Source organism: Zootermopsis nevadensis, unplaced genomic scaffold (assembly GCF_977971745.1).
Source record: "Zootermopsis nevadensis isolate Lab colony 2312 unplaced genomic scaffold, Znev_1.0 Znev_ptg000009l, whole genome shotgun sequence".
Lineage (NCBI taxonomy): Eukaryota > Metazoa > Arthropoda > Insecta > Blattodea > Termopsidae > Zootermopsis > Zootermopsis nevadensis.
The window spans coordinates 1,179,722-1,207,423 of NW_028259141.1; the positions used below are offsets into that span (position 1 = coordinate 1,179,722).

At 41.6% G+C, this 27,702-nt stretch overlaps 3 protein-coding genes across 6 annotated transcripts in view; 1 reads left to right on the plus strand and 2 right to left on the minus strand.

The window, feature by feature from the left end:
- The window catches only part of LOC110837330 (ribosome assembly protein METTL17, mitochondrial), a 40,941-nt gene extending 19,365 nt beyond the window's left edge, over positions 1-21,576 (plus strand). For 2 of the 4 annotated variants that reach the window (XM_022079327.2, XM_022079324.2), the window contains exon 11: positions 5,318-5,972. The gene's annotated coding sequence lies outside the window, so the exon portion shown is untranslated. Of the gene's footprint in view, positions 1-317; positions 1,991-5,317; positions 5,973-21,455 lie in introns of those variants that run through there. The other 2 variants (XR_015534243.1, XM_022079325.2) reach the window with 2 other exon arrangements.
- On the minus strand, positions 1,211-12,693 carry LOC110837332 (uncharacterized). The gene is made up of 7 exons (XM_022079328.2): positions 12,438-12,693; positions 10,153-10,288; positions 8,692-8,799; positions 7,009-7,130; positions 5,295-5,456; positions 4,283-4,353; positions 1,211-1,926 (listed from the first exon to the last, which is right to left on the minus strand). The coding sequence occupies exons 1-7, from the start codon at positions 12,495-12,497 to the stop codon at positions 1,602-1,604; spliced, it is 984 nt and encodes a 327-aa protein (XP_021935020.2). The 5' UTR covers positions 12,498-12,693; the 3' UTR covers positions 1,211-1,601.
- LOC110837329 (uncharacterized) lies at positions 17,398-27,472 on the minus strand. The gene is made up of 9 exons (XM_022079323.2): positions 27,327-27,472; positions 25,870-25,990; positions 23,404-23,625; positions 22,243-22,367; positions 21,434-21,652; positions 20,268-20,734; positions 19,206-19,289; positions 18,168-18,400; positions 17,398-17,566 (listed from the first exon to the last, which is right to left on the minus strand). The coding sequence occupies exons 1-9, from the start codon at positions 27,381-27,383 to the stop codon at positions 17,544-17,546; spliced, it is 1,551 nt and encodes a 516-aa protein (XP_021935015.2). The 5' UTR covers positions 27,384-27,472; the 3' UTR covers positions 17,398-17,543.
- Positions 27,473-27,702: the final 230 nt, after the last annotated feature.

Genomic DNA, 27,702 nt, shown 5'->3' on the forward strand with positions numbered 1-27,702 from the left:
TTGTGCTGCCTCCGTCATCAAGGCAGCACTCTGATAATAGAGGCAGCAAGTGCCTCCGAAGCATCAGTAAGCTTCTACGATACCACACGGCGCAACAACACACAAGACGGCCGTCTTAACTGGCGTACTTTTCTCTCAAGAGTCGGGCATTTTCAGTTTGTACGCCGCGTAATTGCGTGTGGGTGAAGATCCTTCTCGGTAGGTTGGTACCCTGGTGACCAAATTTTGTGAAAATAATTAATAAGTCAGAAAATCGTTGATCTGCTTAGAGGAAATATTTCGACTTTCATCTCGAAAATTTCTTACACTTTTTTCAGAAGATCGGAATGGGCTTCATTTGAGTATCCTTCTGGTCGAGAAGTTAAGAAATAATAATTTCTGCTTCTCCACAACAAGTTTCCCGTCCACCTTGCCCTTTCAGCATCTCGCCTGTAAGAGTAGAGCAATCCATGACCAACGAAACATTAAGTTCCAAAAAAAAAAAAAAATTGAGACGGTGGCAAGAACAAAGCGTTATGGGAAATTGGCGATTAGGGAAACTGTGGATGTCGGCAATCCTTAGAAACGCGACCGAGTCGCCTGCTCCTTCACCGAAACTAAAGATGTAAGACGTAAATAACTTCAGATGTGAAATATAATCAGTTTGTTCGTGTTTTATTTTAAACTGGGATTGCAAATCTGCGATTCTTTCAGAACTTCCGTTGCAGCGCAGTCCGCTAACGCAAAATCTGAATTTGATGTCATTTAATTTCACCAATTAACTGGCTCCATGGAGCAAAATCTTCTGAAGGAGATAATAATCATTCACGTACTTGAGAAATTTTCCCACCTTTTATGATCCCTGTCGTAGTCCGGTCCGCCGCACCCTCCCGTATTATTATTTCTGTAAGATCAATTTTGACGTTGACGTCTTCCAAGTGGCTTTTCCCATCAAATTCTCCTGCCAACTTTTCCTATGTGTTATCTCCGTCGTGTTACGTGCCCTGCCCAACTGAGGCTACTTGATTTGGATAGCGATGGGTACCTTCCGTCATCCCCCGCCCGCAGATACAGATTTTCTCAGGGGGGCTCAACGAGTTCGTCCCAAGACGTGACACGGATTTTTGCGAGACCGGTGAAATTATTCTTTGCATATTTGAGTCTCTTTGTTATTAGGTAGCGGATATTAAGGCGGAAGATTTTAATTGGGTGGTAATGATCATTCCACAAATTTAAATTTCTTTAATTTATTTAATAATTTCTTCTCGGGCTCGAGGTCTTTCTGATCATTTGGCGTCCTCAGTTTCTTAAGTACGAGGTTCCCTGTTATCCGCGCATCAAAATTTAAAGTACGCTCACTTAGATTCTTAAAAAATCATTCATGTCGAAACGAGTCTTCGAGTTACGGAAAAGTCCTACGAGACCCGTGGCTTATGGAAATGCCCTAAGAATTTTGTGTTCTGACGATTTGCGTCCACTGGTAAAAATTTACTTGTAAATATTCGCTCTGTGAACGACAAAGTTCAGAGGGCGGAGTGCCAGAAAAGAGAGACGGAGGAGCCACATTCCTAATTCCTCTGCTTAGATGAACTTTGTCCCTCGCTGTAAAATTTTAATTTTTGCTAGAAGACTGTGCGTCCGTGCTGGTTTGTTTTCTTGAGAGCCGATCGCTGGGGGGAGTCGTACGGGTTGGGCTCGTGCCTCGTCGGGCGTCCCGGTGGGGGACTGTAGTCTGGTTGTGGTATGGGCAGGGGGTCCGCCGGTACCACCGGAGTGCTTACGGGTCTTCCGATGCGAGGCAGCATCTTGTTGGACCGCAATGTGTCCGAAGCGAAGTGGGGAGAGTTGTCTTCCGGGAAGTCCCAAGGATTTCGCTGCTGATTGCCCACTGCCGGAGACTGGACGTCCCACGCGGATATCGGGTCCGGTTGGAATCCTGGGTTCTGCCTGGAAGAGAAATGGATTTCATCCGCTCAGGAGTTACGTTCTGAGCTGTGGGTGTTCCTGTCAGGTGCGGAAACACAACATTCACTTTTACCCCCTCGTCCTCGCGTATCTGTCGCTCATTTCACACTGGACATTAAACCCAGATCTGTTTCAATTTATTCTACCAAAATATATTTGTGCTGCAGCTAACAAAATTTTCTGTCGAGTAGATCAAGTTATTTTTCATTTCACGTTATGAAAAACCTAATTTTAGGGACACGGAGACCTGGGACGTTTATCTTGGGACTCGTAGGAACAGGCCATGCGGACTAAACCCTAAATAGTTCCTGACGATGCTGAGAAAACCTAATTTCATACAACAAGAATTTGACTTACACCAGTAATTAATTAAGTAATTAATAAATACGCTTTGTGGCAAAATGCAGTTGGTGAGTGTTAGAGAATGTGCGACGCCAGCATCGAAAGTAAAAATTTGGTGAGGAGAAGTTTGCAGCCCTGGTTCTCAGCTTAAGTCGGTCTTCAGTTTCGCTGTTTCGTCCTTTGGTTCTGATTAGATTCTTCGACAGGTTGTGCCGTATAATGATATAATTTTCATTCAATGTACACCGTTGAGTCAGTATTTGTTTTATGTTGTTCCAATGAAATTGTTATCATTATAAGTAGCCCTCGATTTGCGCCGATTTTGAAACCAGAAAGTCAGAAAGTTAAAAAAATATATTTCACTATTATTTATAACGTTTTACAATATATCTCATAAATCGTAATTCTTACATCGTGAAATTTTGAAAGAAGAAATCACGACATGCCTTCTCTAAAAGACATGACGATCCTCAACCAGGGACTTCGTCTAAGAACTACGCCCCTTCATCACGCCATCGCCGATTGTAAGTGTATAAAATGTATAAAATCTAAAACTTCTTGACGATGGTGAAGAGTCAATTGAATAAAAATTTACTTGGATATTATCCATCGTCTAGTAATAAAACGTAAAAAACGTAAAAAACGACGTTTCGGAGATGGGGCTCTATCTCCGTCTTCAGGTTCCTACTCAGTTGGGCCCACTAGATAGAGCTAATCCCTATCTCCAGACAAATTAAAAAGTGAAAGTCCCGGAATAAAAAGGCATAACCACACCATCCATCCGTGGGACGTAAAAGAATAGTATGTAGAAAACAAAATTCATAAACACGAATAAATCCAACAAAATAAAAACTCACAAAAAAGGTGGGAAAAAATACACATGAATATCAGCTCGAAACTCGATGCCCCCCTTGGATTTCTTGAGAGATGACAGGTATCCAAATAGGAGATAAATCCAAACTAGGCTGGCTGATAGGATTGGCGAGTAGTGCCATGTGTGCAGCCTCCTTGTATTTTCTGTAGATGGTATTGGGGTTCAGTTAATAATACTCTGGCCCCATCCCAACAGACACGATGATCTTCTTCGTACGCATGTTGGGCCAATCTGGATTTCTCCAGCAGGCCCTGTCTGAAATTATATTTGTGTTCTTTTAAGCGTACCTCCAGAGGTCTGCTGGTTTCGCCGATATACCATCTACCGCAATCACACGGTTTTCCATACACACACTGCCTAGTCTGTCTCTCGGCTGTTTTTGGTCTCATGGAACTCACTCTCCGTGGTTTATTGAGTTCCATGCGTACGAAGAAGATCATCGTGTCTGTTGGGATGGAGCCAGAGTATTATTAACTGAACCCCAATACCATCTACAGAAAATACAAGGAGGCTGCACACATGGCACTACTCGCCAATCCTATCAGCCAGCCTAGTTTGGATTTATCTCCTATTTGGATACCTGTCATCTCTCAAGAAATCCAAGGGGGGCATCGAGTTTCGAGCTGATATTCATGTGTATTTATTCCCACCTTTTGTGAGTTTTTGTTTTTTTGGCTTTATTCGTGTTTATGAAATTTATTTTCTACATACTATTCTTTTACGTCCCACAGATGGATGGTGTGGTTATGCCTTTTTATTCCGGGACTTTCACTTTTTAATTTGTCTGGAGATAGGGATTAGCTCTATCTAGTGGGCCCAACTGTGTAGGAATCTGAAGACGGAGATAGAGCCCCATCTCCGAAACGTCGTTTTTTACGTTTTTTACGTTTTATTACTAGACGATGGATAATATCCAAGTAAATTTTTATTCAATTGTATAAAAAAAATTTTTTTTAAATTCCCTTTATTTTATTTACTTTATTTCAGAGCTTTAAATGTAATACCATTAAATTATGAAAGAGTTTCAATTTACGCCGGTTCGTCCAGGAACTCATCCCCGCCGTAAATCGAGGGCTACCTGTACTTTTATAAATGCAATTCCTCTATTTATTTATGTATTACCTCCCCCTGCTGTACATGTCCACTGGGTGTGGGCCCTGCTCCGTGGCTGTGGACGGACGGCTTGCTGGAATCTGCAATGCATTTTCAACATCATTACAACTCGTGTTATTCACGGCGCCTGGAAATCTCTTACGTCAGCTCACTCAAATTTCCCGCCTTACGTCAGAGCACGTTTTTTTCAGGGGACATGTTGGCTAGACTGAACCCTCTCAGTAGTTTTCTCTACGTCTTAGCGTATTAATGTATTTAGAAACAAAATTAATTGTCGGTATACGTGTACCTACTAGGATAATTAGAGACTGCTATACGTTTATGGTTGATCATAGTTTCAAGGTCAAATGTGTTTATGCTGCCAGAGCTATTTGCAAGGACGTTGATCACATTTTGAACAGCGATTGCATTTGGATTATGGACTTTTTTATAATGCATAAATTAAATGTTCTCTTTTATCATTTTCTGTAGGTTTCATATTGTACATTTACACTCAGTTTCATTATCTGTTTTAATATTATCTTTTGATCTCTTCTTCAATTTTTAAATTTCATTGTATTTTTGTTTTGTTTAAGAGCTTGGTCGTAATTTATTGTTTTTAAATGCCATAATCACGGGAACTAATACGTTCGAATCCCGGTAAAAATTGTTTTTGTAGCTCAGGAACTTAGAACGATAAAGGAACAAAATTGTTTGTTTTGATGGAAGATGCAGGAACAAAGATCATAAACCCAAAAAACTATCCATAGTCCCGTTGACGATACTGAGTTTAGGGGTAATTTGTTTCCCCTGTGATATTTAACGATAATTACAAAGCAATCGTGGCCTATTATAAGTTCTCGATAACAAAAAAATTGATTAGAAATGTAAACGTTTGTCGAATTTGCCCCTCAGTAAAATTGTGGGGTAAAACAGATATTCACTCCCGATAACTCTGACGTCACTAGCGCCGTGAGCATTAGTTAAACATCGTATTTTGGTAACGTGCCAGAATTATTACACTGCATTCAATGTACGATACCTTCTTGTCCACTTTGCTTGCAGCCACTGCCAGGTAGATCACCAAACTCACGTTGATCACCCAGAGGACAAAGCCACGAGCGCACATTGTCATCAGTAAGATTGGTGCAAGCAGGAGACTTGTTGACAAGTTGGCCAGAGGGAGATAGCTGTCTACAAGACTCTGAAACAGGGGTAGGGTCTACTTAATTACACGGCACAGCGTGGAAAAAAATTAACGAAGTATCAGGGTGGTTCAAGGTTGACCTCAACTTTGTCTTGTTTTACGTCTGCACCAGAATGATGAATCAACTTTCCCAAGCAGATGGTGGCAACACTGCTCTCTCTCTCTCACACACACACACACATTCATGCAGTTAGCGTCGTCGCATTAGAAGCAGAACTTTTGTCGGAGTGTGACATCCCGAGCGTAGAACAGCGCTGTGTCATCAAATTCCTGGTGAAAGTGTAATTGGAACCGGCTGAAATTCTAGTCAGGTTATGTTCACGATCTCGGTGTGTGTGTGTGTGTGTGTGTGTATTTGGTGCCATGCCACGGCGATGGGAAAACTCCGTCGGTGTACAAGTTTAATGTGTATTGAAAAGACGAAATAGTTTCCATGTATGTGTTTTGTGTTCGTAAGAAAAGTTCAAACCAGCCTCGTAAATGCTTAGAATTATATTTGAGCATCACATTGTGGATTTTGTTTTAAAGTAACGCGACTTCCTTGCTTTCCAACAACGCTTGTCATCACAAACCTGTCCTTGTGATAAACTGTCTACGAAATTAAGACAGTGACGTCACATCCAGTGGAATTCTGGGTTTAAAGACTGTTTTTCTGCCCTCACCACAGCGTTGTAGGATTTGTAGATGCGTTGATAACAAATACAATTTACGTGCCGCATTACGGTTATTCATTTGTTAATATCGAAAAAATATATTCAGCTCAGTAGTAATGTGAAATTCTGAGTTGGAAGTCATATAACATGGATTATTTTTAATTTTGAGTACACGTTGCTCTCTGAATAATACATAGTGACCATTAATTAAAGTAAATTTTAAAAAAAACAACATTTAATTCCGTTCACGTACATGGGAAAGGCCAAACATTCATGCGCGCTCAATATGGCGTCTCACCGCAAACTCGGCACCAGTGCCATCTGATTGCAGTCTCGTCACCTACTGTACTCGCTCCATAATCATCGACACTTATTACAGGAACATGGATTTCGTCTCCCAGTTCGGATAAGGACCATGACAAAGGAGGAACAAACATTGTCCTTGAGGTAATCCCAGAATTGTGATACAGAATCAGAATCTGCTACATTGAGAAAGAGACAAGACTGCATTCAGTTGGGGCGTGTGCCACTTCGAGTAACTGAAGTGCTTGAATGTTGGTTCTTATTTTCTCGGCGTGAGATGTAAATAAAGGAAAGTCGCGAACGTTTTAATCTGTACTTCAATTTGTGGTCATTTTGTATATTAGGTCCATTTCTGAAATGGCTAAATCCTTGTTTACCCTTCCAGTTGAGAGCTATAGATTTTAAATCAAATGCAAAGATTTATGTGCAATGTTTGTAAAGCTTGAAATTTGCAAATATGGCGACGGAGCGAAATTTTTTAAGTGAAATCCAAAACTATTTATGTTGCTACGTAAATTTCGAACTTGCCGCTTATTTTTAGTAGTTAATGGAATGTAAATTTTCGAAACGATGTCAGGGGTGAGTTATATCACCTGCATGTTGCTGTAATCCACTCCGAAGGCCACTGCGCCTGCGAAGTCAATCGCCGATACTGCAGAAGTCACTGTTACCCACCCGATTAAAATTGTGGACGTGAACTTTGAGGCGTAGAAATCTGAAAGCGAAAAGAGAGTTTTCAGCGTAACGACTGATCGTTCTGCGTCACAAATGCCGTTATTGGCACTCGTTTAAAGAATAATTCTACGACGCACTACAATGCAAACACATGTGATAAAAGAAACTTTTAATACTTCGACATGTTTAATTTTTTAATCTAATTCAGGTTTGGTTTTAACGTGTAATTTTATCGTTATTTCTCAACAATGGGAAGACAAAATGCGATCCCAGGTACAATATTAAAATGGAATTGATCCAAAACATGTTTTTCTGGCGAATTGACAACGAAATGTGCACTTATCAACTCTGAATCGTGCCTCAATCCGTGCTGAGATAGCAAGTTGATAATGATTTTGGTGTGGACAGTCAGTTTACAAGTGTAATAACTAGACAAATAGTTAACTTGCAGTAACTATGCAGTTTGCAGTTAATCTAGTAATGTGTGTTTGTGTACGTGGTGGACGCCGTGAGTCATGTAAATAAGGTAGCAACTCCATGACGATCTCTGCTCGACCCAAACTTCCGGAGAGCGTCAGGTCGATAGAAAATCGATGAGAGAGAAGTCGAAGCGTCAGGTCGATATAAAATCGACAAGAGAGAAGTCGAAACGTTAGGTCGATAGAAAATCGATAAGAGAGAAGTCGAAACGTTAGGTCGATATAAAATCGACAAGAGAGAAGTCGAAACGTTAGGTCGATAGAAAATCGATAAGAGAGAAGTCGAAACGTCAAAATTCTTTCCTTGCGAAGCCCGCAACAGTATAGTGCCTAACGTAGGCAGAACGATGTGATGGCAGTGGAAGAGTATTATAAAATCGGCCTCGACATATACCACGTGGTGATCAGCAGTTAGGTGGCCGAGATATTTTAATGTTGAATATTGGAAATCTAGTGACAACTTCTGATGTTGACTCGTGGGGTTACCAAGCCTGTGTAATCATTGTGAGTTATTTTACGTGCACGTGGTACTAAGAAAATACTGAACCAGATTAACATTCTTAAAATTTTGATAAAAGGAAGCAATAAAGTTTATGCTGATAAGATGTGATCATAATTGCAACACATACGGAAAGTGTAAAACGACACAGAACTCATTTTGCTTAAAAGTAACTTGAACAGAAATGTAAATGTTATCGTGTGTGTCGCAGGATATACGAAAAATAGTTCTCTGCGATGCCACACTCAGCGCGCAGAAGTCTTTCTGTTCTACTGCGCAGTCGTCCCGTGACAGCAGGAGAGGGTAAGTAGTGTGTACACGTGATATGATTTCCATTTTGCCGAGTAGGTTATGTCACGCCACTCGAGTTCCTAAACCGTTCTACCCGAAGCGCCCTCGTTAAACATCTGTAACATGTTGGTCGCATAAACTTTATCATATAACCAAATCAAATGCATTAAATTTTAATCCCTATACCTTTCTTTCCTTGTGCAATGTTACGATAAAAATTATATACATTTTTGTGCACACCCTGTACTTACACGGAAGTTAGTGATAGATTTTGAGACAACAAACAGTGCTCTAGGTTAGGTTAGGTTAGTGTATCTGTAGTTAGGACTTACCGTGAAGTAGGAGCCCAGAAATCAGAAGCCATATTACACTCGTGGCGAGGTAGACGGACGTCCAGATGACGACTGTCCCCGGTTTCATTATATCCGGGCTTACGCCCCCTGGAAAGCAGTTATAAAAGAATTTGATTTAGAACCATTCGCGTGTTTACACAGAATTGGTCTACGGTTCTGTGAGACGCAAGCAGATTTTGTGCGTGTCAGACCGTCGCGTAACTCGGGGTTCGTACAACGCGGATTCGATTACACGCGTAAAAGTAAATGAGAATAATTCCTGCTACGTCTTGTAATCCATTTTGGTCCCATAACCACCCGCGGCCTGAGTGACTCTGACGCATTTACCGTTTTAAGTCGTGTCCCGTTTGACTGTTCATGATTTTTGCGAGTTGTAGTCAAAAGTGATGATAACGCGAAGGAGAGCTATAAGGTTGTGACACTAGACGATATTAAGTTCGTTAAACGCGGATTTCTCGAAAGCGTCGCTTCTGAGGAACGTGTCTCCCTGGTTGGACGAGGGTCTACTTGTAGACGGACGTTTATAAATGTCCAACTTGGCTTCGAACGTCCGAGAAAGCAAAGTATAGTGTGTTTAAGAAAGCAGGACAGCGGTGGATGTTCGCAACATCGGAATTAGATAAACAAACTTTAGCAATCGCTCTGACCGTATTAATAATATCAATGATCATTCTTTTATATATTCACTAATACGTGTTATTGGTATTGCGTGTATTTTAAGGTTATTATTAATATTACTATAATCTTATCGTCTTATTTTCCTGTGAAATTGACGTGCGTCATACGTTTTCCCGCGAATGGTGATTTTCTCCAGGACCGCGCGCAGATAACTGATCTGTGCGCGCTATCTGTCGATATATCTCGTAATTATTGTTATCCGCGGATTAACGCGGTTTGTACTTGTGGTAACTTTACTTTGAAGACGGCTGTCTTCTGGGTGTTTGCCGTCGCGAAAACCTAAAATCTCCCTTAGCTTCATTTTATTTTATAATTAACTTTTCCCTTAAGTTAGTTTATGTGTTACACATTATTACGCGTGTTGATTAAGTCTTATGAATTTCTTGTCTTTATTTATTATTATTATTATATTTTAGTCGTGAAATCTGAATGTAAGAGACTAATTGGAAGACCTGGGTGTATATGGGAGGATAATATTAAAATCGACTTTAAAGTCTGCGGGTAGGTTCATTTTACGCAGGACAGAGGCCTTAGGTTAGGTTAGGTTGTCACGATACGTGGTAATCTGGTTTGTGACGCCTTCCGAACCTGTGGATCCTTACCGACGTTTCGGCCGTCAAGATGGGAATTACATATTCCTCTGAAACGTTTCAAATGAACACGTCCAGACGGCTTTGGACGCCACATGAAACGAGAGAACTGAGCTGCTACTATCAGCGTCTCGAGGACTCTGTTTCGTGGTGTCAGTTTTGATGTACGTACCGTCAGGATTGAAGTACACCATCACCAAAATTTGTGCGAAGTATTTCGATGGAACTACTATGTGTGGGAATGGGATCACTTCTGTGTACGCAAGAATTCCTAGAAGAGAGAGGATGCCCCATATGAGTGCCTGAAACTGAGGAAAAACACGGAGTCAGAAGGGCCTAGTTTCTTACTGAAGGACACAAGATCAAAAGAAATCGATTATTTACTTTACGAAAATCGATTCTATCGTTCAGGAAAGCGCGCACCTTTCGACCTCGTGGATGTTCTGTAAACGAATCACAAAATTTATTAATTTGAATTAAATTACTCGTACTTTTTATATTTTAATGCTTCAAAAAGAATATTTATTTAGAATTATTTTTATATAATTCGGACCCTTTCTCCCTGTCTGTTCGATTTACTGAGGTTTTAGTATCGTCGTCGTGTACCCGGAACCCTGACGCTCCGAAATCTCTTAATTCGGAGCACGTGCGGGAACAAGGCATAAGAAATACTATTATTTAGTCGATCAAACGTTAAAATGTGTAATATATGATTATACGCGTTTTTACAATCTGAATGATTTTCAGACGAATTTTTCATGGACAACAGATGTTAACATGAACTCGATTTAACATAAACCAGTATTATGTCTAAATTGATCGGACACGAAACTTAAACTCATGTTTGATTGCGAGGGGGTAGCGTGAGTCTTGTTGACCGTCTCCTGGCTACAAACGAGTTACATCGGTTGGAAAGTCGAATGTCTATTGTGTACAGTATCAGAGGAAGGAAAGCTTTAATGTAGTAAGTTCAGATCGTGAGACATTTCGACGCTTTAACAAGGAAATATTTGTCCTTCAGTAATCGTAATCTCTTCAGAGGGCGCTTTGGCTATGAAATCACGTGCAGCAATGAAGACCACAATCGTAGGTTACTTTAAACTTCGATTGTTCATCCTGAACTAATTGAGTCACCTTGAAGCCCGTTTTTAGGTTATGTTACACAGTATTTTTAAATCCTCCAATACTACTTTTAAAACAGAGGAAGTAATGTTTCCTGTACTGGAACACGCTTATTATAACTTTAATTAACTCTGAAATTTACCCTCAACGATATATTTATGGCTGTATTATGATTTTTAGAATAAACCACGAAAATTTATCGTAACACAAATAACCAGTTGATCTTTGTAACGGAGAATCTTTGTGTTTTACTTGGGACATGGACTTAATGTTTTAATATTCTCCTTGTTCCGGTGGGTTCAGGGATATTTAACACGTATACGAGGTGCGATCGGAAAGTTTAAAGACTGTCAATAGAGGGCGAACCGGATGTAGTACGAGCTTCTGCCGCTAGGGGGTGCGGCCTACATTCATAGTGAATCAGTGTGCCAGCCGGCATCATCGAATTAGCATTTGTTTCTTAGTTACGGGCGTTTTGGTAGTGCATTACACCGACCCTCCTGCGATTTCGGAATGGCGTGTGCATCAAATTTTGCCAAAGACTCGCCAAAACGGCTACGGAAACCTATGAAATGCTAAAGCAAGCATTTGGGTCGTGCACAAACTTTTGTGTGGCATTCACGTTTTAAAAATGGCCGAACCTCTGTCGATGATGACGAGCGTTCTGGACGACCATCTTCGAGCACAACGCCCGAAAATGTTACGAAGATCGACGTCGTACCATCAACGACTTGTGCGACATTGTTGGGATAGGCTATGGGACCTGTCAGCTGATTCTAAAGGAAGAACTCCACATGCGACGCATCATGACAACGCGCCAGCGCACACCGCCCTCAAAGTTCGGCAGTTTTTGGCCTCAAACACCATGGCCGTCATCCCGCACCCTCCTTATTCGCCGTGTGACTTCTTCCTCTTCCCAAAGATGAAAATTCAGCTAAAGGGAAGGAGATTTGAGACGATAGAAGAGATTCAGGCAGAATCGCAGATGGTGCTTGACAGGCTGACAAAGAAAGATTTCCAGGGATGCTTCCAGGCTTGGCAGCGGCGCTGGGATCGTTGTGTTCACTCCCAGGGGAACTACTTCGAGAGTGATGGATGAATTTAATACCTGAGATAAGTGTACGGGTTTTTATAGGCGCAGTCTGGAAACTTTCCGATCGTATATACGAAGTATAACTCGTTTGTGCAACAGTGATATTAAGTTAGACGTGGCCACGTTTTATCAGTCCGTAGCTGAAGACAGATGAAAGTTAGACAAACAGGAACATTTATTTATCAATGCAGAATTAGCTGAAGGCTGACCCAGTGCTGGAGTTGTTAATGACAAATACTCACAAGGCCCAGTCCTCCAGCTGCGATCCCAAGAGGTCGGAACAGAGGCGATTTGACCACCATCGTCGCACCAACAGTGAACAGGACTGTAGTTGCCTCCGGAAAGACCGAAAACTTTTTATCTCGACATTTCACTGAACAAAGAAATTATCTAGACGTGTTCACTCAGTGGCGTTTGCCCCGGATGGATTACTTCTCTCCTGTTGCAACAGTTCGCGCGTTCTTAACGAGTGTGTCACGAAGAATCTGCCTCAGGAGACCGCCACGTCATCATCGCGATATCGCCGCCCGTTTATCACAATTTAATTGAGATTATCTCGAAATAGTCGGAGATTAGAGCTGGTCCGATCGCGCTGAATCGAGTACTGGCGCTGAAGTAGTTGATCAGCTGTCCAATAAATTCCTCGCCTTTCGTGGTAATTCATTGCCGTCTTGACAAACTCGGTACAATCCATCGATTTGGTACTTTCGAGAATTTGCGTCAAAAGTTTTATCTTTTAAGTCTCTGTTTGAGTCAGGTCAAAATGTTTACGTATTTGTGTAGACTTTAATACCATCGATGATTCAATCGACATACTCGATAGTATTTTGAGTGGGACAATGACGTCATCGTCACGTTACCACAGACGAGGTCCTTGACGACCGAATCATGACAGTGTAATTACCAAAACTGAGTTACTTTTAAGATTGGTTTTATGAAAGCGGACGGACAGTCGCGTCTATAAATTTTTGCTGTAGAGTCGAATTGTCGTGTAGACTCACAGACTCTTTGGCGTAATCGTACGTAGCTCAAAATGTGCCGGTCTACTGGCACGTGGAATGAAACAACAGTGTCTGAGGAAAATCGTGAAATATATAAGGCGCGTTAGAATCTTTATGGAGGTTGAGCTGTTTTGTTGGTAATTCGTCGAATATTTTTGACAGCTCATTGGTTGGCCATGGTTCGTATTGTAAATTATCGAATTATCTCGTAAATGTTAGATGTAGATCATCGTCTTATCTGGCGAGTGTGTGATAAGTCACGAGCAGTGGCGTTGCTCCGGTTTGTTATAAATCAGAACCAGTGGCGTCTGCGTATGGCCCACAGCCATTTTGACTTACTCGATGGAACTGCGTTTGTCTTGTCGTGGACAATGTAATTAGGAAGGCTTTGTTAATAGGCACGTCTTGAACCTGACTTATTCTGAATCACTCTGACTCACGTAAGCGACCGTCATCATAAGAATATTTGTCTTAAAATTATTGTTGATATTTTCTCTATTAATTTTAAGAGTTTAAAGTGGAATTACTCTGATCATTACCCCAGTGATGTACACTGCTTTGCCAGCCTCAGGCCAACAGATTAAACATTACGATCTGGGTACTGTAAGAAATTCATCTGCCAGTTGTGGTGTCTTCTTCTGTTTAAAGCAGCTCAGTCTGTCTTTGAACCGAAAAACGTCCTTCGACTTTCCGAATGTTGAAACACGATAATTGTTACCTCTACGAGAGGCGGCGATTTGATATCTCTACCAGCAGTCTGGCTATCATGACAGAGGCCCTTCGTAGTTTCACTCAGGCACTCCCGTATAATGCTCGTGTAGGTAGCTTAAAGTGGGTCACAACCGCTGCTGCACACAGACTTAAGCGCTGTTAACATTCAATCCAACCTAACCTAACCTATACTAACCTAAACTAACCTAACCTATACTAACCTAACCTAACCTAATGTAACCTAACCTAAACTAACCTAACCTAACCTAAACTAACCTCACCTAACCTAACCTAAACTAACCTCACCTAACCTAACCCAACCTAACTTAACCCAACCTAACCTAACTCAACCTAACCTAACCTAACTTAACCCAACCTAACCTAACCTAACTTAACCCAACCTAACTTAACCGAACCTAACCCAACCTAACTTAACCCAACCTAACTTAACCCAACCTAACCTAACCTAATCCAACCTAACTTAACCCAACCTAACTTAACCCAACCTAACCTAACCTAACCTAATCCAACCTAACCTAACCCAACCTTACTTAACCCAACCTAACTTAACCCAACCTAACTTAACCCAACCTAACCCAACCTAACTTAACCCAACCTAACTTAACCCAACCTAACCTAACCTAATCCAACCTAACTTAACCCAACCTAACTTAACCCAACCTAACCTAACCTAATCCAACCTAACTTAACCCAACCTAACTTAACCCAACCTAACCTAACCTAACCTAATCCAACCTAACCTAACCCAACCTTACTTAACCCAACCTAACTTAACCCAACCTAACTTAACCCAACCTAACCCAACCTAACTTAACCCAACCTAACTTAACCCAACCTAACTTAACCCAACCTAACTTAACCCAACCTAACCCAACCTAACTTAACCCAACCTAACTTAACCCAACCTAACCTAACCTAACCTAACTTAACCTAACTTAACCCAACCTAACTTAACCCAACCTAACCTAAGCTAACCTAATCCAACCTAACCTAACCCAACCTAACTTAACCCAACCTAACCTAACTCAACCTGACCTTACCTAACCTAACCTAACCTAAAACTCTTGCTTCGTATTTGGAATGTCGTCTCTCTCCCCGAGCGCCTACGTGGCGTGTAGCGGGACTGCTTTACTTTACCGTATGTTGAGTCATCGCCGTTTCGACTAGTTCATTTCTTGAGCAGAAATAACGAGCAGTTGAGTGGTCCTTTGGTTCTGTCCGTGTCGTTATAACACCGAACAGCAGTTGACGAGAACGTTTCAGCCTATCAGAAATGTCAGACACTTTTATGAGGTGGCCACATCTTGTCCTCATCTCCTGCCTTAAACCTCAATAAAGTTGAAATACTTTATTGATGAGATGAGTGAAATTTTCGTAAACTGGTGAGATTTCAGGTTCTCAAGGCGGAGATTATGAGACGTCGTGCTTTGTAGTTTGGTAGAAGTTTATTACCGCGGAAGGCAGCCATATTCCCCTAAACTTTTTAGGTGCGTGAAACACATTTTTGTGTGTGCCATTCTGACATGAACCCCCCCTGCCCCCTTAAAAAGCATTTCATAGGGACTATATATTAAAAAACACTTAAAAATATAACGACGTATTATAAGAATCACAGATGCAGTTTTAGGTAAATATAATATTTTAACATTTAATAAAAATTGTTTTATATGCAGATGTACATTAATAATTCAGCTACTTGTGATGATTATAAGCCATGAAAATAAATGTTTACGTCAAATCAAAATTGGATACGTAAAAATATGACGAAACACGAATTCTCACGTGTCATACAAAATTTGTAAACTGAATCAAAAATCTTATTTTAATCATTGGTTATTTTGTCTTGCTCGGTTAACTATCCATTCACTGGTACGACGTGTTTCGGTCGACTGTGACCATAATCAGGTTCATCAATGCTCTCGGGAGTGTAATTTTCTCCTCTCGACGTCAAGAAATAATCTTAAAAGAATTTTGTCAGACCTTTTTAAAATTAGTTAAAATAATTAAAAAATTAAAAATGTCAAAACTTTAAAAGTTTCTTTTTTAAAATGTTTTTGGTACATCCTGCAAGGTCCCGGCGTCATTTTTGACTTGCAAAACACAAAATTTTAAATCACTCCAAAGTGATATGTATTTTTTTTTCGTGATATTTAATAGCTGAGTCTCGCTGCAGAATGATGCCTATTTTATTAAGGGTGGGGGAGGTTAGTGCCTCGCTCTCTATTGGGGATAGGATTTTAGTTTTTCTTATAGAATCATTTTGAAAATATTTCTCGACATCGAGAGGAGACCGCGGGTCACCAGGATGCTGCACTACAGATCTTATAATTTTAATTTGTTTTATGGTTGTCTCATTCGGATAACAGCCTCTTAATTCCCCTACAGCTTGAAGAATCCTCTTGTTCTGGAGAGGAAGTTGTCTGTAGTCATAGAATTGTACAAAACGTTTGGTACATAGGAGGACCACATGAAACCAGTCGAAGGACTTATTATAATAATATTACGTTCCCTCTTTACTGTGACATAAAAATGTTACGTGCGATGTATTTTTCTGGACGAATCCAGTGAAAAATACTAGAATATATTTATAGTTGCGTAGATTTTAATGTTTGTGGTTTTTAGGTGGGTCACAGGGAGACAGTATTTTCTGAGTTACTTCTCATTTGCTTAATTTAATAGCGAATGTAACTTTAATTTTCTACTGTCATCGTCAGATATTTAAACTTTTATACATATTCAAAGGATTTACGAACTATCTTTATTTTATAATCTTAGTATATGTTTATTTTTCTGTGTTTATACTTTTATACCAACGTCTTGACTGCCATCTAACAGAGCTTCTGTTTGTTTGTTTGTGATATTCGTGGTTTTACCAAATAAATTAACGTCCCAGATCATCTGTGATAGGAAACACGAATAATGACCTTCGAAGATTACTTCAGGAAATGTACGGTATTAAAAATTATTATAATTTATATTTATTAGATTAATTACTTATAAATTAATCCTGACCGTAAGGTTCTGGATTAAGTCTAGCTTAGAAGTTAAAAAATTTCTCGATTTGGTAGGACATGAGGTGTTATAGGTCTGTTATGCCCGCATCTGTGCATAAATTCAAAATTCGTGACTTTAGATACGAGAACATTTGCCTTAATGCACTTGCATATTTGATTAAAATTCTCGCAAAATTCTCGTTTCTTATGCTTAAAATCACTTTGGACTGTGACCTCTAAATTTTAACATTTTAACGATGATGTATTCGCTGATTGCGAATGATTGGCTGTTTGATCGGAAGTCCCGGTTACTGCGTCTGCGCGTTGCGTGCAGAACTGTGGCCACTGACGTCATCGGACAATCAGCGGAAATGTCCGAGACCTGAACGTGCCTCGTTATTCAAGCGACTTAAAAACGAAAGCTTATAACAAAATTATGTCTGGTGCTTAAATGGGAATTTATGAAAGGCGCTGAAAATTGTTAACAAGATTTTATCCGATTCTGTTCTGATAACAAATTATAATAATCAAAATGTTTATCCTGCGTTCGTCTCGTATTTGATGTGGAGTCTTCAACAATTAGAAATCGCAATGTCGTGGCGCCCTCTTTCGAAAACTTCTCTCAGTAACGGTTCCTTTCCAACACTGCAACACAGAGAGTAAAGGACTTAATTTCGAGGCATTCTTTACGATCCCCTTCAACAGAGGTTTGTTTCCGGAATGAGAGGAGTTCACCATGTCCTGTACCTCACTTTCTGGTCACTACGCTCTTTCACAAGTGAGAGTTTGGTGACGACATAACCTAAAAATTTCCCTGTGAGGCTGAATCTACGCATGCGCGGTATATTTGCCATTTCAAAATTGCTAATTAATTTTAAAATAATATGGGTACGGATATCCACATGTGTCTTGACTCTTTGACAGTCTTAAATGTGTGACTTTGTGATAAGTAAAGAGTATTTCAAAAACCTTATCATACTTTTTAAATGGGAACACGATATTTTGTGTACTTCAAAGAACATATTCGAATAAATACGATGATTTGCTAATAATTCTTATAGGATTCGTGAAACGACCTTGATCGTACGTTGCGTGTTCTTATAATCGAAAGCCTCAGCTACATTTGAATCCATTTCGAAGCAGAGGCAAGGTATGATTTTTTAAGCTGACACTGCTCCATGTCTGTCTACCTCGAAGATGAGAGCAGTACAGCCCTTGTTGAAGTTTAGAATTCCTGACCACTTACAGCTGCTGGTCCTGCCCACGGCAGGCACCGGGGCGCTGTCGTCGTCGGAACAGTTGGACGTGCTGGGGCGACTCGCCTTTCCGAAGTGCAACGTGTAGTCCGGGACGGGGACCGGGGGTCTCTCGAGTTCCTCCTCCATCAGCGGCGGGGGTTTCATGGGCGCGTTCCTCGGGCCGAAGTAGGACCACGGCAACTGACCGCGGAGCTCATCCGGTGGCTTCAGCCCCGAGCCCCTGAGTACAAGAGCGACTTTTACATTTGTAATGGGGGGGGGGGGGAAATTCTGTTCTTCCCAAAAAGTGCGAGCTCCAATGACACGTCGGATTATCGTTTATGCGTTCACAGTCTTGCCTGTTGTTTTGTATGGGTGCGAAACATGGTCTCTCACTCAGAGGGAGGAACACGGATTGCAGGTGTTTGAGAATCGGGTGTTGAGGAGGATATTTGGGCCTAAGAGAGAAGACGATGGGGCGTTGAAAAAACTGCATAATGACGAGCTTAAAAATCTGTACTCCTCCCCCAGTATTGTCAGGGAGATTAAGTCGAGAAGAATGAGATGGGTTGGGCATGTAGCGCGCATGGATGGGGCAAGAGGTGTGCACCGGGAAGCCTGAGGGGAAGAGACCTCTGGGGAGACCTAGACGTAGATGGGAGGATAATCTCAGGCGGGAGGAAGCCTGAGGGGAAGAGACCTCTGGGGAGACCTAGACGTGGATGGGAGGATAATCTCAGGCGGGATCTGTGAGAGACAGGAGTTGAAGGAGACTGGATTTTGTTGGCCCAGGTCAGGGCTTTGGTTAATTCGGTGATGAACCTTCGGGTTCCCTAAGGCATCTAGTTAGTTAGTTAGTTAGTTAGTTTACAGCCATGAACAATCAATAGACTGGCGTTGCAATGAACCATCACTTGATTGACTTCCCAAAGACAATATTATAATGAATTAATCACAGACGTAATCCAATAGATGACGAGTTTCTTTGTTTATTGAACAGTGATTTATGCATTTCATAGAAAGTTTGTGTTTAAAATTTCCCTCACCGGTTAGGATCCTGAACTCGATCGTCGTTTGTTTGCAGAAACTTCCGATCCAGTGGCCTCGCCTCTTCGTAACTTGTTGGTCGCCTGTGAAACAAAGCAACTTTTTAAATGTATGAAGGCGAATTCCCTTTCTATTACGCAAGGAATACGGAACTATTTTCTTGTCGTCTCAAGTTTAAGGTTAGGTTATGTAGAATGTTAGATCGTGGTTGGTTTCACATAAAACCGATGTCCGTCTGTTATTCTGAAAAGACTACATTTCCAAAACTCGATATCTTTCCACTCTCAGGTTTATCAGGTTTCCAACCTGAAGATGGAAACAGATCTACCTTCCGAAACAGGTTTTTTAAAAAAAAATTAAGATTACCAGACGATGGACGAAGATAATAAATCTGACAATAATAATAATAATAACAGCGCAGAACATTTTCGAGTTGAACTGGTAAGGATTTGGAAGGAGAGCTATCATAGTTCACTTGAATGACCTACCCAAAAATTCTGAACAAGGAACAGGAGACCCGGAAGTCTATTACACGGAAAAGGGGTTTGGAACACCACTGCTACGCCAACTCCTTCGATCCAATTCATCGATGGGAGGATAATATTAAAATGAAGCTTGGGAAAATACGATGGCGAACATGTGAGCTAGTTGAAGATACGAGCTGTCTTCGTCGATGACATTTCAATAGTCCACGACCTAATTTTTCCACGGACTTCCTGGTTCATCTATACAGATCGTCCTGCTATAGATATTTCATAACCTTGGCAGTTGAAATGACGTCGTTACACGTACAAGTAACTTACGGTCTCTCATTTATGTCACAATTATATTTTTCTGGCAGCGTTAGACGATTACAGAGTACGGAACTTCTAATGACTGTCTGATTTATTTTACCCAAATTAGGTTTTATCATCGAAAACAGATCAACTTTCGTGTTCGAAAGACGTCTTCAGAAAAAAAAAATCCCCCCACCGAAAATGGAGGCAGTAGTTTCCTCGGAAACATCAGTGACCACCCACAACGCCCTAGGACCCGCCCTTCCTCTCATAGCGACTCCTTACCGACGCATATCAGCCGCTGACGGATGCGTCCTCTGCTGAGAGCGGTCTGAGCTTATCCGTGGGATGACCGCGGCCCTCGTCCTGGCGTCGGGTTCCCTTACGTTCTCGTAGTTCGTCTTCTTCTCGCTTGGCGTCGGCTCCAGGCACTCCAGGTACAGTGGCTCTGGAGAAGGAGAACGCAGACTGCTGCTGACTCTAGGGATCGCGGTGCTGGAAACCAGAGAGTCCCTGACGGACGCCTGCGGAGGATGCAGGAACGCCCGGGAAATCATCTTCGGGTTGTCGGGGGTGTAAGAGAAAGGCCTGTTGTTGTTGTTGTTGTTGGCGTAGTCGTACTCGCTCTGGGTTCTCAATCCTGCGGCTGCAGTAGCCGCGATGCCTCCTCCTGCTTCGACAGGCTTCTTGTCAATGTCGACAGGTAAGGTTAGGTTCTCTTTGTGGTACGGATATGTCGGAAGTCTTGAATTCTGCAGAGCACGACAGAGAAATTGATATCACGTGACGAAAATCTACGTCTGGATAATATTAAAGTAGTTCACTGCAGCCAGTCTTCCTTCGAGAAGCTGACGATCGCTCACCTAGTCAACGAAATTTACCCAGTCTTCTGCGAGACCCCAAAGGTCCTCTGCTGTGTCCACAAGACCCTGAGTCTCAAGGACCTGCGTAACGTGTTTCTTTCAAGAAAACTTCTCGACAGATTCCAGACGATAATGGAGACTACTTCACATTTCAGAACGTTGAAAAAAAAGGAGGTGGACTTTAACCACCCTGAAGATGGAGGACGTACGTTCCTCCGAAACATTAATAATCGCCGATGAGACCGTGGCTTCACAACCCAAATAATCACGATCAACAATTAAAACATTTTATGTCGAAACATATTTTTTACGTAAAATAGACGTAATATTTCAGTTTAACGTCGAAAAATTTTAATTGTAACTCCTACTTCATACGACGCCCAGTTCATTTTTATAAAAAATGATCAGCTATTATTATTATTTGGGACATTTTAAACATTTCGTATCTTTAATGAAATATAAGGACAATTTTAAATTACTTCTGAACTGATTCAACCAGCATTAATCCGCTTCTTAAACATCCAATTTTAATTTTGGTTTGTTTCGATGTTCTGAAACTTTCTGCTGAAAAAATCCACCGATAATTACCTCGTGTTTCTTGTCCTTGGAGAGCCGCTGAGTCGCCACGGCAACGCAGATTACCAGGAGGACATTCAGAAGCCACAAGACCAAAACGCGACTGGAAAGGAGAGCCATCACGAGAGACGGAATCATGGTCAGACCGTCTAAACCCCCGAGCAACTTCGAGACTTCGTCTCCTTCTGGAATATTCTCTACCCCTATCAGTTCCAGCAACCCCAACAAACTCTGAAAATAAAAACGCAGGTTTCCAAGGGGCTGTGCCTTTGTCTCTGGTTTTCCGACCTTGTGGTAGTGGAAGGCGTCGAACCCGGTCCCTCGGCAAGGACGCTGAGCCGGAGATCAATTTTAATATTATGATCTCATTCATTTCTCGATCTTTCAAGTGCCACTTTCTAACAGGTATGTCGTTAAAAGTTTTGGAAGCATTTCTTGTTTCTTACAAAGGTTGCCGTATTAATATTAGGGGAACACTAAAAATTAAAGATAAATTTTGTCGGTGGTTAATTTCATAATTTTTAATGTCATCGCGATGATCCTATCAAGAAATGCGAGGCGTAGATGAGAAATACAGAATTTTCAGTCGAAGAATCTGAAGTTATGGGTTCATTTGGAAGTGCAAGGATAATATTAAAATTGATGTTAAACTACGTGAACATGTGGATTGGATTCGTGTGGCGCTAGATAGTGGTCATGGAGTTTGGAATAATTTATTTTGTCTATATCAGAGGAAATGCTGAACCAGGTGGTCCCGACAGCCACTCAAAGATGGCCGATTGAGTCCTAGGATATTTTTAAGCAATTCGAAATGGACTCACTTGCGAGTCGGTGGCTTGGCCGGCGAAGTTGATGGTAGAGACAACATCCAGGATGATGTTGCCGACAGCGACTAGGATCCACGGAACATAGGCCACCCAGGTGCGGATTCTGAGTGCGCCAGCCACTGGAATAAGATCCAAACACTCCCTGAAGCGATTAAAGTGGATCGTGGGGTTTTGTATCAACTGCAAAGGCTAACAAGAACACGGCGTGACTGAACATCCTGGGTTCTGTCCTCAGGATATATTTTCTCCACGAATGTGGTCCGCCATCTTCGATATATCGAGAACCACGAACTATTTTGGCTTTTGTAAATCGACTAGATTCTCAAGTTTTTATCAAACGCCTCTGTTTAGAGGCAGTCTATTTGTAACGTCGAATGGTTGGATGATTTAAGATGCATTTGAGATGAAAGAGTGCGTCAGAAGCCTTCATTTTATGTACGAGGCGCGTCCCAAAAGTAAGTTTCCCACTCGTCCCACAGCTAGCAAACCTTATATTGCGCGAAGCGACTGTGCGTACGTGATAGAGCAATGACGTAGCATGGCGCATGCACTAAAGGCACTTCCCGCGTTCTCACAGTAGCATCGTTGCAGCTGTTGAAGATGGAGGTTCTTATTCCAGCTCCCGCCGACTGTGAAGTGCGGTCAGTGATAACGCTAGGCCGCACACGGCTCGACGGACAGCGAGTCTCCTGCAGGAGTTCAGCTGGGAGGTGTTTAATCATCCACCCTACAGCCCGGACCTCGCTCCCAGTGATTTCCATCTTTTCCTACACCTCAAGAAATTCCTGTCCGGTCAGCGTCAGCGTTTTGAGAATGACAGAGAGGCGGAGATGGTTGTCACACAGTGGTTCCAATCCCAGGCGGCAGACTTCTACGACACAGGTATTCAAAAGTTGGTCCCACGGTATGACAAATGTCTCAATTCCGGTGGCGAATATGTTGAAAAATAGCTGGACACTTGCTGTATCTGTTGCAATAAATATTTCCATGAAATTGTGTTTTGTTTCTGTAAACGGCCCCAGGGAAACTTACTTTAAGGACGAGCCTCGTATTACACCGAAATTTCTCTGGACGGACTGAGGAAAACGACCTCAGCCTTCACAGTCGTTCTCGTAGCAGAGATATGAACCCCGAATGTTGATGAAGATCACTCACCGATTATAATGAAGGAAATGACGGCCCAGAGGACGCTAAGGACGGCGTACGCCACCATCAGGTCGTGGGTGTGTTCCACGGGTCCGAAGGTGTCCGGCCACGCTGGCAGCGGAAATGGCGTTGTGATCGGATACGGTGTCGTGAAACCGGCTGGTGTCGTAAAAGTATCCGAAATGATCTTTTCAAAATTCAGATCGTCAGGTATGTAAGCGCATTTCTTGTCTGGAACCAAAGCGAAGTCACCTCGCTGTATTCTCAACAACATCGCCCTGAGGATGGAGGCAGTAAGTTCCTCTTACAATTCTCCGTACCGCGCACCTCTAACTGACTGTCGGAACTTAACCAACGATCACGTGTCCTTGATTTCTTGTCTGTAACTTTTACAGGCTTTTGCTTACTGTTTTCCAAGTGTTCGTTAATTCATTGACAGCTAATTAAAGTCTAGAAAACACATTAAATTATATAATGCTGTCCCAGGTATTTTATTATTTAATGCTGTAGGTATCCAGATATACTTTTCAATTCTTAATTTATTTTAACTGGAAATTTTAATGTGCGTAAATTTATTGTTCAAAAACACAAAACCAATTTTACTACACGAGTTTTCCTCCGGGGGCTTCCCCGGTTTCTCCGTGGCTACCCAACAATTACTCCATTCACACACAGAAGAAGGCAATGGCAAACCACTTCTGGATCATCTGCCAAGAACGTATATGAACAGGTCCCAGTCCGAGAAAAGGATGGAAGGATCCTGTTCATATGGACCTGTCGTCAGACAGAACACTAAATAATAATAAGATGAGGTGGTCTAGCGGTTAGAACGCTGGCCTTGTAATCCTGGGGTCTCGGGTTCGATCCCCAGTGGTGCCCGAATTTATAACTTGTGTTGGGCAAGGCCGTGGTCTAGGCAACACGGAGTTTTCCTCCGTGGCATCCCAACAATTACTCCATTCACACACAGAAGAAGGCAATGGCATACCACTTCTGGATCATCTGCCAAGAACGTATATGAACAGGTCCCAGTCCGAGAAAAGGATGGAAGGATCCTGTTCATATGGACCTGTCGTCAGACAGAACACTACAAATAAAAAAAAAATTGTGAGGAACATGTTCTTAAATGTGAGGACGTGGTAAATGTCTGCTACAGATCTAAACGCTTTTGTCCAATCTAAGTTACGTGTTTATGACTGAAATCGAAACTAAAACTGGTCGCTTAAATTCTAACAGTCGGTCAGTAGCCATAACAGACTGCCCCGGGCGTGCATTTGATAGGTCGAGTGTACTTTATCGTTAACCTTGCGACAATCGATAACTCTGGTCTTCACAATCGATATTATGGCGACTGCAAATCGTACTATTAATAACCCGCGAGGATTCCAGTGACATACTTTAAATAGTTAAGACGTGAATTCTTTTATCTTCTGCGCTGTGAACTTTCACACTCGTGAGTGTTTATCGTCGCTTCAATAGACGTGTAACAACAGCAGATAACAGGATGTGGTTGGGTGGGGGAGAAGTAGGGGGGGAGCCTAGGAATTAGTGTCGTAGTCAAAGCAAGATTCACATTGTCTCAGACAATAATATTCTGTAATTAGCTTGCAAGTTGCATAACGTCATCGAATTATAGTTTTTGTGTTAGGTATATCTCTCTGCACAATGAAAATTTTACAAAGAACAATGTTAGGGCCTAAATCTGCCGCTAGATTACTCTGCCAGCAAAAGAAAAATGACGAAAACAATGCGAACGATAGTGAGGTTAGGTTTGGATTACTGAGTGTAGCAGAAAACCGGAAACGAACTCTGACACGTGACTGATATTAATTAAGCTCTGACAGAACGACTTAACGATGACTGAAGTTGTTGAAAATGTTCAGAATTTCTCTCTTTGGCTGTATAGGCACATCTCGAGTCTTTTAATGAGCTTTTGACTGAGAACACAAGAGGAGTCTGTGATCTTTCAAGTAGAGCTACCGCGAGTATTTTATCATGATAGGATGTAGATAAAATCTTCTTATATTTATGATAGTGAAACTATTGTCTTTTCTTACGTCATCACAACTCCGTGTGTTGACAGGAACTGCGCTGATAACGGAACGAACTCGTTCTGCTGCACAGAAGTGTAAAGAATTTTTTTTTTTTGGCAAGTTTACCAAGCAACGACTTTGTTCAGACAGCTCCTGATGACAAAGGTCGATGCCAACAACCACGACGCGTTAAATGTTACATTTATTCCGTGATTATTTGTTTCCAATGTAATATTTATTGTCGAGAATGCGTCAGACTGACCCCCATTGTCGAGAAAGTTTAAAAACAGACCCGTCCGCTCCGACTTGATACACTCTTGCCAGCATGTGTCGCCAAAAAAAATCGACTATGAGCATTGTTACCAACATTCGCCCATTAAAAAATGTCGAGGCTCTGCTATAAACACGTTCTTTTGTTCAAATGTTTTCGCTGTGTACTTACTGAAGAAATATACGAAGTACAGGTAGTAGACGGGGTTGGCTCGTTCGTACGTGACCTCTAGATCGCAGCTGTAGAGAGCGATCCCAAGGAACGACAGGATAGCCCATGCAATGCTTTGAAGCTGTAAGAAGGCACAGCGAGTTGTTAGAACCACATCAATTGTCGTTTGTAAGGTATCGAATCGACACGTACATATTTTTTAGTGTCTTCGGTTACTGTAAGTGTTGTATCAATTTTGTTAGTGATTCCTGTTTTGTTTTGCCGGACTGCGTGATCATGAAGTTGGAACAACCGTTTCGGAGAAACGTATCGCAACTGTTTTGTTGCATTGTTGCCTTTCTTTGCCGCTAGATGTCAGAACGCCCTGAGATTCTAGCTCTTCCTATCGGCCTAACCACGACACAATTTGGAACTTTTTCTCTGAGCATTTTCAATTCACGTCGTCCGTGTTCTTCACTTTCGATGTAATAAATAGGAATACAAATGTAAAGAATAATATTCCAGTATGTGACACCATTTGTTGTTGGAATTGTGGTTTGTGACTTGAAGGTTGATATCGACGTTTCGGAGGAACAAACCACATTTCATTTTCAGGGTATCTGATCCCTGAATATGACGACGGTACGTTTCTCGGAAAAGTTTATGTCTGCCAACAAGTCAACGATTCTCAAATCTCGGCACTCTTCGGAACGGTTTCTGTGTCACGGAAAGACAACCTCGCACTTACGATTGTTGAAAGACAACTGACGGTCTGAAGCGAGCAGTTAACATCACGTGACCCGCGTGGGCTCTCGTATAGTAACGGCAATATTTTGTTTATTAATTAAATCGAATTGTATTATGGAATTGCAGATAATTTGCGCCCAAAGTATTACCAACATTTTTAAAACAAATTTACCTACATGGAATGCAGACAGTGAGAATTTTTAAGTTGCTTTATTCCTATGCATACTCCCATGTGTAAATATTAATTTTACAGAAAGATTTTTACTGTGCCTGAGGAAAACCACCTTACGAATCGTATTGGACAAATCGATGTCCATTCATCCGCTAATGTAACAAAAATCCGGAGCTGGTGTCACGAAATCGGACTTAAAACTACACTTGCGTTTTATCTCCTCAAGAATTCGAGGGATAAAAGGACGTTTCGGCTAAGAATTTTTTTATACCAAGGTGGTTTTTGCAAGAGAAGTACATTAGTCAGTGTTCAGAGTGGATTTAAAAGAAATGTTATGAACTTCCTAAGATTGTTCTTTTATCAATTATATTTCTTAATATTCTTGATAACGAACTTAAAATAAAATAATGTAGTCAGAAAGTATTCATTACGCGGAGTGATACACTGTCACAAAACCACACGCAGAAACACAAAAGATACGACCAGCTTGTTGAAAACCACTGCAAAGTCTTGACTGAAATTGTGTATAAGAGAAGGATTCGCTGGGGTACCAACTCACCAGGCAAAAGATCCCCGCAAAAATGACAGTACAACGCGGCAAGAAACAGCAACACATGCTTGATCGTCAGTTGTTTCACTGAGCTGGGCTCAGTGCTCGGAGCACGGCTTGGCGGAGTTGATAAGATAGCCTCAACAAGATATTCATCAACACTTCAAGCTGTCGCATTATCTCGGCGAATAGCCCGCTATTAACAATATTGTTCCACGAAGCCATCTGGTGACTAAAGCTCTAAATACCCGCGAAGAGACGAGCGCCGAGAGGAATGTGTCACGTGATCGATGAGTATGTACGTAGGAGGCTGATATGCTACCCGTAAGACGACGACGACGCTCTAAGAAACATATGAGATTACTTTTGCGTTTGAAGAGCGAGA

Bases quoted from the DNA above. Each gene is read 5' to 3' on its own strand.
- LOC110837329 (XM_022079323.2), bottom strand. From the start codon at position 27,383: ATGTGTTGCTGTTTCTTGCCGCGTTGTACTGTCATTTTTGCGGGGATC. The intron at 22,368-23,403 runs GTGAGTGATCTT...ATCTTATTCCAG, and splicing joins CATTTCCTTCATTATAATCG to TGGCTGGCGCACTCAGAATC. The intron at 19,290-20,267 runs GTAAGGAGTCGC...TTTGTTTCACAG, and splicing joins TCAGCGGCTGATATGCGTCG to GCGACCAACAAGTTACGAAG.
- LOC110837332 (XM_022079328.2), bottom strand. From the start codon at position 12,497: ATGGTGGTCAAATCGCCTCTGTTCCGACCTCTTGGGATCGCAGCTGGA. The intron at 7,131-8,691 runs GTAAGTCCTAAC...TTTCGCTTTCAG, and splicing joins TTCTGGGCTCCTACTTCACG to ATTTCTACGCCTCAAAGTTC. The intron at 1,927-4,282 runs GTAATACATAAA...TTTCTCTTCCAG, and splicing joins GACATGTACAGCAGGGGGAG to GCAGAACCCAGGATTCCAAC.